Genomic DNA, 17012 nt, shown 5'->3' on the forward strand with positions numbered 1-17012 from the left:
CACAAGGAGTTATCACATTAGGATTCCAAACATCCTAGTCGTTGGTTTTCTACCTTGACCTTTTCTTGCATTCCCAAATGTTTTATGGTCTAAAGAAAAACAACTTTCTCAATTACTAAGGGCATGCTTAATATCTGTGAAATTTTTTTCATGAAAGTATTTTGACACAAAAGAACACCCCAGGTAATTAGGTGCCCGAGTTTTTTTCACATCAATTAGATGTCAATATGTGTGAAAAGAGAGCTGCGACCAATTGACGTTAAAAAACTCATACACCTAATCATACAGGATAATTCCCCCCAAATGAAAATACTTTCACGAAATCCCTAAATTACCAGCCATATTCTATGGAAAAATAACGTAAACGTACCCCCGTTCATTAAGAGAATTTACGCTTATTCCCATTTTCGTGATTTCCGTAAAACAAACGATCGCGCAAACCCCGGCCGGTTATGTCCCAATCGTCGTAAAAATGCACGACGAATTCCTTTCCTCGTTTCTAGAGAGAGATAAGTGTGGGATGCGCAAGTAACTTACTCGGATTCTGTAGAGAGAGAGAGAGAGAGAGAGGGAGATTAGACACTTGCAGATGGAGTCGATGCCTGTGAATTGGGACGCCCTGGATTCTATCGTTCTTGATTACGCCATCGCTGATAATCTCCTCCACCCCTCCTCGCCCTCTTCTTCGCCTTCTCTCTCTCCTACTCTTTCTCTTTCTTCCTCCTCCTACCATTCCCGCTTGCTTATCCAGCAGATCCACCAGTCTCTGGGGTCTGGCGATGTCGACTCCGCGCTCCATCTCCTCCAACGCCATGCTCCCTCTGTTCTCGATGATCACCGCCTCCTCTTCCGGTTGCATAAACAAGTATCTCTCTTGCTCACTCTTCCTTTGTGTTTCATTGTGGGGTCTTTGGACATCTAGGAATTTTAAATGTGTTGAATTTCGTTGTAATCTCTCTCTCTCTCTGCACCCATCTGGAGTCTTGATCATCTGTGGATTTTAAATGTGTCAAGTTTCATAGTACTCTCCCTCCCTCTCTCTCTCTCTCTCTCGCTTGAGCTTTTGATTGTCTGATCTGAGGTCTTTGCATCTGTAGAAATTCATTGAGCTTTTGAGGAAAGGGACTGATGCAGATCGCGATTCGGCCATCAGATGCCTGCGCATGGCTCTTGCTCCCTTCGCACTGGATGCGTACCCGGTATTTATTTCCTTCTCTTCTCTTTGGTACCATGGTTGACACCTGAATTTTTCCTAACTGAAGATTGTTAAATTCTTTACCTTGCTCATGATGTAAGGAAATTGGAGCTATTAGAATCATGTATAGGATTGTCATTCAAATCATGTGAAACATAATAATGCTTTTGAAGTTTGGTCCAATTTTGGGGACATAGCTTTGGGAATTATGGTTTCCTTGTGGGTCTGTTAGGAGTTAATGAGGTGGGAAGACAATGTTTAGTATTCTTATGTAAACAGTAGAATAATTTCAAGTGCTGTTGTTCTATTGACGAAGTTTTATCCTATGGCAACACAATGCTTTATGTTGTCGAAATAGTAGAGTAATTGATCGTTTGGAGATCTTGTAACATAAAATGCAGCATGCACGAAGACTTTGCATACAAGATTGTGAGGAATGATTTTGCTGTTTGGATAGTTTTTCATGTTTGGTAGAGATGTGAATTTGAATATTTAAATTTTTTCTCCCGAACTGAAGTACATGGTTTATGAATAATGACATGTTAGAGTTTATGTGTTTCACGAATTTATTATTTGATGAATACTTTACCTTTGTCGTGGTCACACTATAGAGTGCTTCTCATCAATTCTAGGGTTCATTCTCATCGACAATCAGATTAATATGTCCTGAGCATCACGATGTCAGTGACAAAGGTGTGTTTTGGCAGTGGGTGGAAGCTTCCATTGCTGAGCTGTCTGGAATTTTTGAGGAAAAAAACCTCAGCATTTTGATGGATGTTAGCATCCATTTGCAATCCTAGCTTCTTGATTATGCTCAATGGATCCCCAAAAGCATTTCTCAAAGTTTGAGATGGTGGGGGCGACACTCCTTGTTGGCTTTTGCATTTACCATTATAATCGAATGACGTGTGATTCCTTACAAAAGGATTTGCTTTTGTGTTGATTGAGGTCTTGTCTCTAGTATGCCAATACAACACTTTGTTGGGGCGTCTTCCCATATAAAGCGCTTTGCGTTTTTGAAAGGGAAAATGGCATGCTCCTTCTCCGTAGAAAAATAAACTATTAAAAAAAAAAAAGTATTCATGGCCCAAAACACTATCCAATCTTTGTCAAAATGATAGAAAGCATAATAATATATATATATATATATATATATATATATATATATATATATATATATATATATATATATATATATATATATATATATATATATATATATATATAATTCTTATTTTTTAAATTTTGTTACAATTTTTTTAAGATCCCCTAGGTGGACACCCAATTCAAGGATACTCGGGCTCAAACAAGGGTGGCAAATCTGAGCTGGCTCGCCGGAGTGATCAAACATTGAACTAAATTGAAGAAGCTTATGGTAAAGTCTAGATTAGACACAAGAAGTTCAAACATTCGAAACTCCATAAAGTTCCAAAAGGGATGAAAAGTAGACTTTAAAACGAAATCAACTATTTGCTTTAACAAGGGATTATGTTCTTGCTATTTTCATGATATTAAACTCCCATAACATGAAAAATGCATGATATAACTAAGCCCAACGAAACATTGCTAAACCTTCTCTTAAATGTATGCCCAACAAAAGTACTCCACACAAAGTCCCCATAGAAATTTGCCTTCGCCAACGACTTGGCTAGGGTTTGGTTTCAATTCCGAACAAGGGGAAAAATTTGATGGAAAACCTTTTTTTTTTTATTTCTATCAATAAAACACTGATAGAAAACCTTCGAAAAAAATATGTTCCGAATGTTGGGAGAGTCCCATCCTATATGATGGGGCTTCCTTGGTATTACCCCATTTGAGGGAGGCTTAGAAAGGTGGGGCTTCCTTAGTATTACCCCGGTCAGTTTGGAGCCAAAAATATTTAGGGCCTAGGTAACAAAATGTAGCCTGAGGGCCAGGCCAGTGCCATGCAACTATAGCTTGAGGGTAAAGCTGGGCTGGGCTTGGGCTATGACCAACTGGTTTGGCTTGGCCCGATTCTCTTTTTCTTTATTATTTTTCTTGCTTTTTATTTTTATTTTTTGGCTTGGCCTTGTCCAGCTTGGACCGGCCCTGATAGGGCTAGGAACGGGCTTGGGCCAAGGCCGTTTTGGCTCAGTTAAATCCAAGCTGACCCTATAGGAACTATGGTTGGGCTAGGGCTGGTGTAGGCCCAACCTAAGCATGGCTTGTTGCCAGCCCTATTATTGGTATCCATTTCTAGAGAAAGAGAGAAGAGAGAAGCCTCTTAGGTGAGAACCAAAAAGAGCTTGGTATGGTTTTCTAGAGAAAGAGAGAAGAGAGGAGAGAAGCCTCTTAGGTGAGAACCAAAAAGAAAGAAAGTCAGAGAGAAGAGGAGATCCTCTTAGAGAGAGAAAGAAAGTTCCTTTGAGGTAGACTGGAGCCTAATATAGAGAGAATCCACATTAGGGAAGTAGCCTCTTGGAGAGGAGCACGAGGGAAGGAAAACCTGGAGAAAGAATGCTTCTAGAAGAAGAATAAGAGACATTTTGAAAAAAGTTGTATTCCATTATTTTTAGTGGATTGATCATCTCTTTCTTTCATGAATGTAGTAAACCAAATCGATCTTATGTTTCCTGTTATATTTATTTATTTACTTGATTGCATGTTTTTCCGTTCATACATATAAACGCAAAGCTCTATAGGTTATGTTGTGCACGTCTATATCTTTGCGGGCTTGAATGGGTGACGCAACAAAAACAATGTAGGAGGGATTAACAAATTTTTAGTCTCAAATGGATAATTACAGAGAGCTGCAACCCTATTGGTTGTTGAAACAGTGGAGTATAGGCTGTAACACGTGGTAAACACCGTGAGATATGGCAAAGTATAGGGCGGTTAGAAATATACTTGATCCTCATCAAATGTATTAACCTCGGTCAAAAGTCAGGTCCCCATACACCAGGAAAGGGCCTAATCATGTGTATGATGTGCGACTAGAAAAAAAAAGAAAGACTTTGGCCCTAACCCTTGCGTCAGCTCGGCTCACTGCTGGTGTCTCAGGAATTTCGCCTTAAAAATTACCAAAACGATATGAAAAGGAAAGGTTTATATAAGGTGTCAATTTTATATTATAGAAGTAAAGTTTACCTCAAAAATCCACCAAAAAATGCTGTTTTAACTTTGGAAAAGCCTCTTGGTGATCATCTCAAGCTCATGTATTCATACGAAAAGAAAAAGATTTCAAGACCTAAAAGTAAAGTATCTTTAAACACATTATTTAGACCTAAAACTAGTTATGCGTTTATAAATCTTTTCTATCTACATATTTTTTAGAGCTTTAACTTTCATAATTGTTGGTAACCAGAGTGATGTTGGCATAGGGGGAGTTATTAGGGATTGGAATGGCGCAGTGGTTTTCTTGTATGTTGACCTGTTGGGTTTGGCAACTGCCAATTATGCTGAATTTGCAGTGCGTTTTCAAGGTCAAAAGATTTTCAAAGACAAAGATTTGGGGGTATATTGTGCAATAGAAGGAGACTCCATGAATGTGATTAAATGGTGTAAAAAGGATCAAAGAGTACCTTAGGAACATAGATCTATTTGGTATCAAACTCTAGATTTGGCAGATTCTTTAAGGATTTCGTTCAACCAAGTTTATAAAGAGGTAAATTCTTTGGCTGATTCTCTTCCTAAAAGGGGCGTTACTTACCTTTGCTTTTGTTGTCCAATGATGCAAGCATTTTGTAATCTCTTCTCCATCAATAAAGTTTTTAACATTTTTTTTTTAAAAAAACTTTTATACTTAAAAGTAAAAATAGATTTTTAGGTTATTGCAAGGGTTTCTGGTACCAAGCATTGCATCTTTTAGCAACTTATCTTGATTGTTTAAGATACTGCTTTGTATAAACTGCACACTATACAAAGCACCCTAGTTGTTTTATAACATACATAAAAATACTAACATATGTTAAATTTGAAAGCCAGAGTCTTTTTTTTTTTTTTGGGGGTTGTCATAATGAACACTCACTAAAATAAAGAAAAGTATATAATGAGACCATTTATCTTCTGTGCAAGGTGGACACAATTAATCTTGACCATTGGATGTGAAATTGGGTGGTTGTAATAGTTGCCCTAGACAACCTCAAAGTTCAACCTTTTTTTTTTTTTTGAACTTTGTGACACATCCAAGCTATCTGATTTCACATCGAATGTTTATAAGTAATTGTGACCTCCTTATACTCATAGTAAATAGTCTCATTATATATAAGCCCTTAAAATATTAGTATTTCTACTAACATGTTTCATTTCTTGCTTTAAATTTGAAAGATAGAGTTTTTTTGGGTGCTATAGTCAAGATGAGGTTTACTTGTTTTATAAGCGAGGCCTTTGGTCATTTTTCATTTTTCATTTTTCCATGGACCTTTCATAGGAGGCAATTACATGAATTTTAACAAATGGTATATTTATGACATTCACTCTATACCAATTTGCCGTCTCTTTCTATCATGGTTGTTGGAGATAGGGAGGGCAGTGTTTTCTTTATTGTTTTTCTGGGGGGGTAGGTCGGCAATGGATTTGAAGTTGGGAGAAGGTGTTGCAATCAGTGAATGTCTTGGTGGCCTATGTATGAATGTCTTGACGTTTTTCCATTTTGCTCTTTATGACTCATGTAATGATTTTCATTTTCTCAATGAAAAATTTAATTAACTATAAAGAAAATTATACGACTATTTGGGATGATAGTCTGGTGAAGTGGCAACCAAGGCATAAGTTTGCCTTTTTTTTCTTTGGTTCTTTAAATGGAAGTTCAGTTTCTCCTCCTATTTGTTGTACAGCAACAACTACGTATTCGATTTGTTAACTAATTTTGAAGAGAGAGTAAGAAAAATCAAGTGCAAATTTTAATTGTTTTGGAGGACAATGTTACTCAAAATTTTCTAGTGCAAACTTCAAAACCAATTGCTTCTGGGGAAGTTTACAACCGTAAATTCAAACCTCCAAAATAAAGTTCCAAAATAAAAGAAGACTTACTATGATCTTCAATCCTGCCCTACTCTAAAAAAAGTAGGGCTTATGCCACAAATTGTGGCTCGAGGACAGGGCTAGGGCAAGGGCTAGTACCAGACTGGTACGTCCCTTTTTTAGTTTTGATTGATTAAACTATAGGCAACGTCTACACAAAGTTAGAACGTTAGAGGTATGCACTAGAATCTAAGGGTTTTTAAAATTAGCCCAGCCAAGACAAAATATATAGAAGGTAAGTTTAGTCATAATAGGAGTAGAAAAGAGGAAATAATTAAGATTGATGGTTAATAAATATCTAAAAGAGATTGTTTTCAACATTTAGGGTTGATAATCTAGGAGAATGGAGAGATTGAGGAAGATATTGCACATGGAATTAGAGCTGAGTGGACAAATTTGAGATGTACGTCAAGAAATTTATGTGATCGCCGTATATGAGTGAGATTGAAGGTGGAGTTCTCTAAGGCCTTTAAGACCAACCATGCTTTTATAGAACATAATGTTGGGCGGTCAAGGAACAACATATCCTTAGGATGAGTGTAGTTGAGATGAAGATATCGAAATGGTTGTGGCTAGACAAGGAATGATAAAATTCAGAATAAATATATACAAGATATCTTAGGTAGGACTTCAATAAGAGATAAGATGAGGAAAAGTATGTTAGGAATGGGTGGGTGAAAATTGGGCAAAAAGATAGTACAAATTCTGAAAATTGAAGCTTCAAACCTTCTTATTTTCGAGCACACAAGAGCGCTATCTTAAGACAATATTTGCCCCCAACCCCCGCTTTCGGTACTCTTTTTGATGTACATAAGAAGGGCAATCCATCCTCGAGATATAGAAAGCTGAGACGTCTCTTTTGGGGTTTCGAAGCTCTGTGCACCCGAGTTTGAAACATACACACTAGACATCAGAGTCTTATGAAGTCTTAGCCAGAGAAAGAGGAAAAACAAGTAGAGAGCGAGATGAATCCACTTTTATCTCCCAGGTTTTTCAGGGAAAATATGTTAGTCCCAATAAATGAAAATCAATACATAAATAAATAAACTCGATAAACAACTTACACGGATATGTCCTTAAATCACACGAGGGACTTAAAGTTCCGTACCAAATCCTATAGACCAAGCCATCAGGTGACAGGCTACCTTGAAAGTTCTTTTGGTGAATCTCCTTCACCTTCCATCTTTATTTTTCTATTAGCTTTTTCTTTTTTCTTTAGAGGGGTTAACATCATTTTATAAAGAACACATTAGTTTGTAACTCTCATATTTATGGTCTATAGGAGTTGAGATCCAAATGTAACTCCTGCCTTAATTCCCTCAAGTTTAGCTAATTAGGATTAACAAATTGTCCCCAAATTGTTAATCATATGTAATGAGCTAAACATGTCATTAGTCCACTAATGACTCATGTAATAGGATGTCATCTAAGCATTCCCACAATTTACAAGGAAACCAAATACACTACTGGGTTTTTCCTCCAGTGGTACTGAGTTTTTTCCTCCAGAGATACATCCTCTTAAAGCTAAAAAATGGATCTATGTATATGACAGTGCCTCATGTTAACCACATGTGATTTCACATATACTTCAATATGGCTTTTGTATCATTATTGGAAAAATGAGTTTCTGAAAGAAAAAGGTCCCGATAGGCTACATTTCCAACAAAATGTATGTTGAGAGCTCAAAAGTGTGTTGGAATTGATAGGCTCAAAAGTATGCTGGAATTCACTCTCTCGTATGGGAAAAGGACCCAATTATAGTGCAAAGTGTATCATTAAACGCCCTTGATGTGCACGTGCGCGTCACATGCGTCGCGTGCTTCACACATGTACCGTGTCTCTCACCTTTATATTAAGAGTATAAGATATGTGAATACCTACTCTTAAGTACCACTTGATTAACACTCTCCTCTTTAATGTAGCAATCAAACCCACAACTTTCTCTCTTTATAAAAACATATTAGGAAAAGAACCATAAAATCATTACTATTTTGAAATACATACAAGTATATATAAAATAAAAAATACTAACAAAGTAGACTTAGGTGGGCTAGCTGAGTGTAGCGTAGAGCTAATACAACACCGGTTAGGAGGTTTGATTTGGTTCAAGTCAAAGGCCACCCAAAAAGACATGGTTGGAGATTTTGAAAAAAGATATGATGACTTTTGGTTTTACTGAAGGTATGACCTTGATAGAGAAGAATAACAGAACATAATTCATATGGCCGATCCTAAATACTTAGAATATGACTTGGACAAGGGCCCGCCCCATTTTAACCCTTAGTTGGAGGCAATATCAAGGGCATATAGATCATGTGAATAAAATGTCACAAATATGTGAGACCTTTTCTCGAAGTTAGTACGTCCCAGTTTGAGGGTTGGTAACAAGTCAGTCTTAACATGAACTGTTAACCGCCTCAAACAACGTTAGCTTTACCCCTAAGGGATGATCCCAACAACTTAGCTTTAAGATAAACAGTCATCTCTCTCTATCTCTTTCTCTCTCTACACTTATAATCTCTCTCTCTACAGTTATAAGTACAGGACAGCATTGAAGCATTGGTTCTTGCAGATTTAAAGATGAATTTTGGCATGTTGGAGTAGGCAAAGAGGCACCCAACCCCTTGTAAACTACTCCACTTTCGCTTGAAGCATGGTTTCACACATTGGCATTCTTTCCCCTCCGGAAAACGTTCCCCCCAAGATCTCAATGCTGAGGAAATGCTCCCTAGCGACATGGATGAGGAAGATGCAGAAACAAATGTCTCTAATCTCTAAAACTTCATCGCTCATCCTCTCTCTATGTGTCTTGCATATCACAACACGAAGTTATGCACAGGCAAAACCAGTGTTCGACAAATCAGCCTATCCAACTCAGAACCGGCCATTAGCTGAGCGGCTTTTGGCCGGTATAATTGGTCTAGCCGGTTATACTAAAAAAGTTCAAAAAATTATATATAAAATCCTAAAAATTGAGGAATTTGTTTTTAATGTTTTTTATTTTTTTTATTTTTTTTAGTTTTTATTATCATTTTAGCAAAAATTGGAATGTATTTTGGCCATGTTTACATTTTTCCTTTTTTTTTTAGATTGTCTAAAATACCACACAAATTGATTTTTTAAAATTCATATTTTTCACTACTTTTCAAACTTCATTAGGATATGCTTTGTTTGATTATGTTTTAAATATTATTTTCATAATTTTTAGGATTTGTATTTTTTGTTAATTTTTTCTAACACTTTTTGACCTTCCTGGGACCTGCCTGGTTAGGCCCGTTTCTGGGTCTGGTTCGATTTGTCAAATACTTTGCGAAACATTCATATGATTCAAGAATCTAACATCTCTCTGGAATCCCAGCGTATTGTTTTTGCAGTTAGAAGACTCGCATTGGAAGCAAGGCACCGGCACAAAGATAGCTCTCTCTGTGAAGGCCTCAAATGGGTAATCTCGCCTGTCACCGGAGAGTTAACCATCGCTCCTGTGGAAGAAGAAGCGAAGCCTCTACTCGCCTATTTGCACAGCAAATTTGGGTTCAACATATCACTACAAGTCAAAGAAAATCAAGAGAGAGAAGGACATGAAGAAGAAGAAGAAGAGGAAGAAGAAGAAGAAGTGTGGTTCTCAGTGAGGAGTGATTTATCGTGTTGTTCGAGCCCGGTAGAGAGAAAAGAAAATTTTCTAGATTGTGCATGGAGGTCTCTGTTGGAGAAGTTGAGTTTCTGTGAGGGATGGCCTTTTGGTCTGTATCGTAGAAAGATGATGCTTCCTCCTTTGCCTAGATGCCCCTCAGAACCATGGATGTGGCGCAAGGCCACGTCTAATACTTGTTAGCCCTATGATGTCAATGTTCTTGCTCAATGTGTGTTGTATTGGCATTTATGCAGAAAGATATATAATAATAGATTAATAATAATAATTGTCTTTGTTGACGTGATTTAGAAATTTTACTTTACATTATTGTTTCCTTCTCTGTTCGGATCTTAGAAACCGTTTGTTGCATAATCTTATCAAATGGTTCTTCAATTTATAATTGCCCAAATGGTAATTTGGTGGATTGTTATTTGTTCCCTTTGGATGTTTTCTTGTGACAATTGGAGTTATAAATTATTATGATGGGGTGTGATGGTAATGGTTGTAGTGATAGTGTGATGGTGAAATATAGTGTGACAATGGTGGCAATGCAATGGTAGTAGGAGTGTTGGTGGTGGTGGTGGTGGCCGCGATTGTTAGTCTTAATTAAAATAATAACAATCCTAATAAATAGATAATAGATAAATAACATTAATAAACAATTTACTCAGATCTATCCTTAAATCATAGAAGAACTTAAGGTTTCATATCAAACGTTATAGACCAAGCCATCTGGTGACATGCTAATACAATTATGATACCAATTGATGTAAATTGATGTAGAGAAATAATAACACCATAAAAATAAAAAGAAAAACGAAAAGGTTCGAGAGAATATACCATCTCTCAAGATCTGCAGGGGAATTCACCCCAAGCTTGAGAGAATATACCCTTTCTTAATATCTGCAAGGGAATTCACCCCAAAAATCTCTTCATAACTCATCCACCATTTTTACAATGAAGGGAAATGTCCCTTTTAATAGACTTAAAAAAAAAAGAAAAGAAGATAAAGAACTGACATTCCTATTTTATCTCCCTATTTTCTCTCATCCCTATCTTTTCTCTCTTAAATTCACGTGCACTCCATCACGTACTAAAAAAATATCTTCTCTCTTAAACTACGTTTTATCCAAAACATTCCCAAGTTGAAAAGATAAACCCCTTAGATTTAACCTTATCATATTTGTATTCCTAAACTAACTAACCCAATCCATAAATATCAACTCACACATAAACTCAATGCCCACAAATATCCCTGTGCACCTCCTCTCTTATTCCTGAAGAGATCAACTAAAGAATAATAAAAAATTAAAATAACCCTAATATTATTTGCATCATTCTCCCCAGGTTGGGTGAAGCTCGACCTCGAGCTCAAAAGTTGGTGATGAAGTCCCACCATGAGCGTCGATACTTTTTCTTCAAGACTGATGTGTGTTCCAAGAGTAATTGTTGAATACTAGCTTCGACTGATTATTCCTAACTAGGAATGGATCCGGCTTCAAAAAAACACCAAGTTCAATCGAAGAACACCCTTGACCGTGAAATTTTGGGAGATTGATTTTAATGTCAAAATTTCGTGGTCGTCTATAGGACGCGGCGGATATGGCTTCTCTATAAATCACGGTGGATCTAGCTTGTAAATTTCTTTAATATACTTGAAATCAACACCTTGGATTTGTCGTGGAATTACTGGTGCAAGATGAATGTGGTTGTGAGTACTTTTGGACAACGAAGATTGTTCTCCAACCGCTGCAACCTCTCATTCATCTCTTGATTCATCTCACGTACTTCAGTTCAAAAATCGTCTAGGGCTTTAGTAAAATTTTCAACCCAACGATAATCTATAGCAGGAGTAGACTCTCAAGGTCTGTAAGGGAATTCACCCCAAGATTGAAAGAATATACCCTCTCTCAAGGTCTGCAACGGAATCCACCCCAAAAATCTCTTCATGATAGTAAATTTTATTCAATTCATCAACTTTTTTACAATGAAAGGAAACCTCCCTTTAAATAGATTAAAAAAATAAGATAAGCAAAAAAACTCTCTCTACACTTTTCCAATTTTATCTCTTCTTTCCTATTTTCTCTCTCTTAAAATCACGGGCCAAATATTTGCTTCTAACCCATGTTTTACCCCAACGTTACTTGTTGTTGAGAAGATAAACCCCCCTTAGATCCAACTTTATCTTATTTATACTCCTAAACTACCTCCCCAAATTTAACCTTATCTATTTATATTCAAAACTAACTAACACAAATCAATCAATAACTAATTAACCCAAATCAATCATTATCAACTCACGTACAAAACTCAATGCCCAAAAATATCCCTGTGCACCTCCTCTCCTATTCTTGAAGAGAGAAACTAAATAATAATAAAAAATTAAAACAACCCTAATATTATTTGCATCATTCTCCTCGAGTTGGGAGAAGCTCGACCTTAAGCTCAAAAGTTGGTGATGAAGTCCCACCATGAGCCTTGATACTATTTTTTCAAGACTGATGCCTGCAACTATGTTCCAAAAGTTATTGTTGAATACGAGCTTGGGCTGATTTTTCCCAACCAGGAATGGATCCAACTCCAAAAAATAACCAAGTTCAATCGACGAACACGCTTGACCATGAAATTTTGGGAGATCGATTTTAATATCAAAATTTCGTGGTCGTTCTATAAGACGTGACAGATCTGGCTTCTCTACAGAACACGCCTGATCTGGCTTATAAATTTCTTTAGTATGCTTGAAATCAACACCCTACATTTGTCATGAAATTACTGGTGCAAGATGAATGTGGTTGTGGGTACCTTTTTCATGTTGTTCTCCAACCGCTGCAACCTCTAATTGATCTCACGTACTTTAGTTCGAAAATCCTCTAGGGCTTTAGTAAAATTTTCTACGCAACGATAATCCATAATAGGAGTAGGATTAGCTAGATTGCTTAAATCTAATTTGCTAGCTTGATTACTTAGATCTAACTTGCTCTCAGGATCTAACTTGCTCTCTAGATCTGACTTGCTCTAATCTAACTTGCTCTCTAGGTCTGACTTGCTTTGATACCAATTAATGCAGCTCTGAGATCAATTGATGTAAATTGAGAAACTAAATCCATAAAAAAAAAAAAAAAAAAGGTTGAGGGAATATATCATCTCTCAAGGTCTGCAAGGGAATTCAACTTAAGGTTGAGAGAATATACCATCTCTCAAGTTCAGCAAGGGAATCCACCCGAAAAATCTATTCACGAGACCAAATTTTATTCAACTCATCAACTTTTTTACAATGAAGTGAAGCATCCCTTTACATAGACTAAAAAATAAGATAAATCTTAACAAAAAAACTCTCTCTACACTTTTCCTATTTTATATTTTCTTCGTTATTTTCTCTCTCTTAAAATCACGTGCCAAATATTTGCTTCTAACATATGTTTTACCTCAACTCTTCTTGTTGTTGAGAAGATAAAGCCCCTTTAGATCCAATCTTATCCTATATATACTCATAAACAACCACCCCTAATTTAACCTTATCTATTTATATTCCAAACTAACTAACCCAAATCAATCAATAACTAATTAACTCAAATCAATCAATATCAACACACGCACAAAACTCAACCCACAAATATCCCTGCTCACCTTCTCTCCTATTCCTGAAGAGATAAACTAAAGAATAATAAAAAATTAAAATAACCCTAATATTATTTGCATCATTCTCCCCGGGTTGAGAGAAGCTCGACCTCGAGCTCAAAAGTTGGTGATGAAGTCCCACCATGAGCCACGGTATTCTTTCTTCAAGACTGATGCCTGCAATTGTGTTCCAAGAGTAATTGTTGAATACGAGCTTGGGCTAATTATTCCCTACCAAGAATGGGTCCAGCTCTAAAAAAACACCAAGTTCAATCGATGAACACCCTTGACCGTGAAATTTTGGGAGATCGATTTTAATGTCAAAATTTCGTGGTCGTCTATAGGACGCGGCGGATATGGCTTCTCTATAAATCACTGTGGATCTAGCTTGTAAATTTCTTTAATATGCTTGAAATCAACACCTTGGATTTGTCGTGGAATTACTGGTGCAAGATGAATGTGGTTGTAAGTACCTTCTTCATGTTGTTCTCCAACCGCTGCAACCTCTAATTGATCTCACGTACTTCAGTTCGAAAATCCTTTAGGGCTTTAGTAAAATTTTCTACCCAACGATAATCCATAGCAGGAGTAGGATTAGCTTGATTGCTTAAATCTAACTTGCTAGCTTGATTGCTTAGATCTAACTTGCTCTCAGAATCTGACTTGCTCTAATCTAACTTACTCTCTAGATTTGACTTGCTATGATCTAACTTGCTCTTTGGATCTGACTTGCTTTGATACCAATTAATGCAGCTCTGATACCAATTGATGTAAATTGATGTAGAGAAATAATAACATTATAAACAAATAAAAAGAAAACGAAAAGGTCGGAGAGAATATATCATCTCTCAAGGTCTGCAAGGGAATTCACCCCAAGATTGAGAGAATATATCATCTCTCAAAGTCTGTAAGGAAATCCACCCCAAAATCTCTTCACGAGACCAAAATTTATTAACTCATCGACCCTTTTTACAATGAAGGAAAACATCCTTTTTAATAGACTTTAAAAAAAGAAAAGAAGTTAAAGAGCTGACATTTCTATTTATCTCCCTTTTCTCTTATCCATATCTTTTCTATCTTAAATTCACGTGCTCTTTTAACCATCACGTAAAACAAATATCTTCCCTCTTAAACTACATTTTATCCAAAACGTTCCCAAGTTTTAAAGATAAACTCCCTAGATTTAACCTTATCCTATTTATATTCCGAAACTAACTAACCCAATTCATAAATATCAACTCACACATAAACTCAATGCCCACAAATATCCATGCGCACCTCCTCTCCTATTCCTGAAGAGATAAACTAAATAATAATAAACAAATTAAAATAATCATAATATTATTTGCATCACATGTTATCTTGAGAGTCATCTTTGGTGAATCTCATTCACCTTGCGTCTCTTTTTTTCATCCTTCTCTCTTTTTTTCTTGAGGGATTGACCTTTCTTTTTCCTATAGAGAACATATTTATTTTGTAACTCTCACATTTATAGTCTATAGTAGTTGAGATCCAAGTGTAAGTCTTACCTTAATTCCCTTTAGTGCAACTAATTAGGATTAACAAGTTGTCATCAAACCGTTAATCTTATGAATTGAGCGAAACATGCCATTAATCCACTAATGACTCACACAATAGGATGTCAACCAATTATTCCTACAATTTGATAAAAAGACATTTAAAAATGAAATAAATTTTGTATATTTATAATATAGAAAAAACAATTCTTACATGAAATCCAAACACACCACCGGGTTTTCCCTCCAGTGCAACATTCTATTAAAGCTAAAAAAAGTTTATATAGCATTGCCTCATGTTAACCACATGTGATTTCACATATACTACAGTATGACTTTTGTACCATTATTGAAAAATAAATTCTCGACAGACAGGGGTTGATAGGCCACATTTTTCAACAGGGACAGTGGCCACTAGGCAGCAGTAGCTACCACAGGGCAATGGTACTTCATGCCACTGAATTATATGAGAGTAGATGTCTTTAGACTGGGTATCGTAGGGATCTTAGTGGTTTTCCACACACATTTTGCAGTAAGAGACTCTGTATTTCTCAACCATTCCCAAACCCTTCCTAAAGAGTTTGATATTTCTCAATGATTGGATTCCCCTCTGATAAAAGAATGGCCCCCAAATAATCCTCGTGTACTAATCAATGTTTCAAAATCCAGATCAGTGACCCATATCAGCTATTCAAAAAACCGATCTAGATCAACTGATCAGTGGACAGGTTTGATCAACCTTAACATTTTTAAAAAAATATATAAAAATTTCTTAAAGATATAGCTTTTTAGGTTTCCCAAAGGGTAATGGTATTGTATTATGTTTTTCATTATTATACCAAAAATAAGTAATAATTTGTCTCATACCTGAATATTTGTTGTCTATTACATTCATTTTATAGCCAACATGAAGTTTAAAATACAACTCATGACATTAAATACATCTCTCTAACTTTTTTTTTTTTTTTTTGTATTGTCATAATTTCCAATACTACTTGCACTTGTAAAGATAATGAATATTGCTTACACATTTCTTATTTTTCTCATTTTCTTTAAAAGCAATTTATTACATTAATTATTTACTCCCATTCGTATTTTTGTTAATATTTTATCTATATATGTATCTTATTTAATTTATCTTTAGAGTTGGGCATAATCAAGTGCCCAATTGAGAGAGAGAGGAAAAAAGAAAATCCCTATCCAAGAGAGAGAGTGAAAAAAGAAGAACCTTATACCATAATCAAGAGAGAGAGGAAGAGAGGGAAAGAGAAGAAGTGTGAGAGTGAAAAAGAAATCCAAATCCAAGAGAGATAGTATGTGTGTGAGTGAGAGTGAAAAAAAAACTCAATCAGAGAGAGAGAGAGAGGGAGGAAAAAAAAAAATCCCTATCCAAGAGAGAGAGAGAAATAATGCAAAAAGAAAATGCTAATTCTATAATCAAAAGAGAGAGAGGAAGAGAGGGAAAGAGAGGAAGTGTGGGAGTGAAAAATAAATCCAAATCCAAAAGAGAGAGTGTGTGTGAGTGAGAGTGAAAAAAAAACTCAATCCGAGAAAGAGAGAGAAGAGAGAGAGAGCAATTTTATACAAAAGGTAGCACTTCTTGTCATACATGCCTAGCCAAACTGCTCCATGGGAAAAGAAAGGGGTGGGACCTAGTATTGTCATGCAAAATATAAAAAAGGATAAAAATAATTTTTATGCATGTGGGAGCCGGATTGCTCCCTTTGAAAACTGACTCGGGTCATGTAATTTCAATCCGGAGTTGTATTTTTTAAAACCTCAGTGCTTATCCAAAATGTAACCTCTCCAGAAAAAAGGATAGTCCTTCCTATTTTAAGAAATTCTCACTTAAAGAAAATAATGGATAAAAAAATAAATGCAATAGATATTGTTTTAAAGAAAATTGTTTTTAAACAAGGAGACCATCTCTTACTTGGCCATGAGGGCCGAATCATAAATCTTTTTCAGTGGATCAACCTTTTATGAATAAATTCTTGATACGAGGCTTTTTGTTGCGGTTATCCTTCTTACAATTAAACTTTCATACATAAATTTTTCACGTGGTTTT

General features: G+C 36.0%; 1 protein-coding gene across 2 annotated transcripts; it reads left to right on the forward strand.

The window, feature by feature from the left end:
* Window positions 1-300: 300 nt before the first annotated feature.
* On the forward strand, window positions 301-10121 carry LOC18426371 (uncharacterized). Of its 2 annotated transcripts, XR_016053555.1 has the most exons (4): window positions 410-865; window positions 1098-1199; window positions 8751-8941; window positions 9537-10121. XR_016053555.1 is itself a non-coding variant. In XM_088864036.1 (3 exons), exons 1-3 carry the CDS (start codon window positions 590-592, stop codon window positions 10008-10010), a joined length of 852 nt encoding a protein of 283 aa, XP_088720162.1. In that variant the 5' UTR covers window positions 301-589; the 3' UTR covers window positions 10011-10121. The 2 variants fall into 2 exon arrangements, 1 of the variants encoding a protein (XP_088720162.1); XM_088864036.1 differs by lacking the exon at window positions 8751-8941 and having other exon boundaries at window positions 301-865.
* The last annotated feature ends 6891 nt before the right edge of the window (window positions 10122-17012 follow it).

The sequence above is a fragment of the Amborella trichopoda genome, chromosome 4, assembly GCF_054954075.1.
Source record: "Amborella trichopoda isolate Santa Cruz 75 chromosome 4, AtrichopodaSantaCruz75HAP2 v2.0, whole genome shotgun sequence".
Taxonomy (NCBI): domain Eukaryota; kingdom Viridiplantae; phylum Streptophyta; class Magnoliopsida; order Amborellales; family Amborellaceae; genus Amborella; species Amborella trichopoda.

Coding starts and splice junctions, on each gene's coding strand:
- LOC18426371 (XM_088864036.1), top strand. CDS start 590: ATGGAGTCGATGCCTGTGAATTGGGACGCCCTGGATTCTATCGTTCTT. Junction 866..1,097: donor TCTTCCGGTTGCATAAACAA/GTATCTCTCTTG, acceptor TTGCATCTGTAG/AAATTCATTGAGCTTTTGAG. Junction 1,200..9,536: donor TCGCACTGGATGCGTACCCG/GTATTTATTTCC, acceptor CTGGAATCCCAG/CGTATTGTTTTTGCAGTTAG.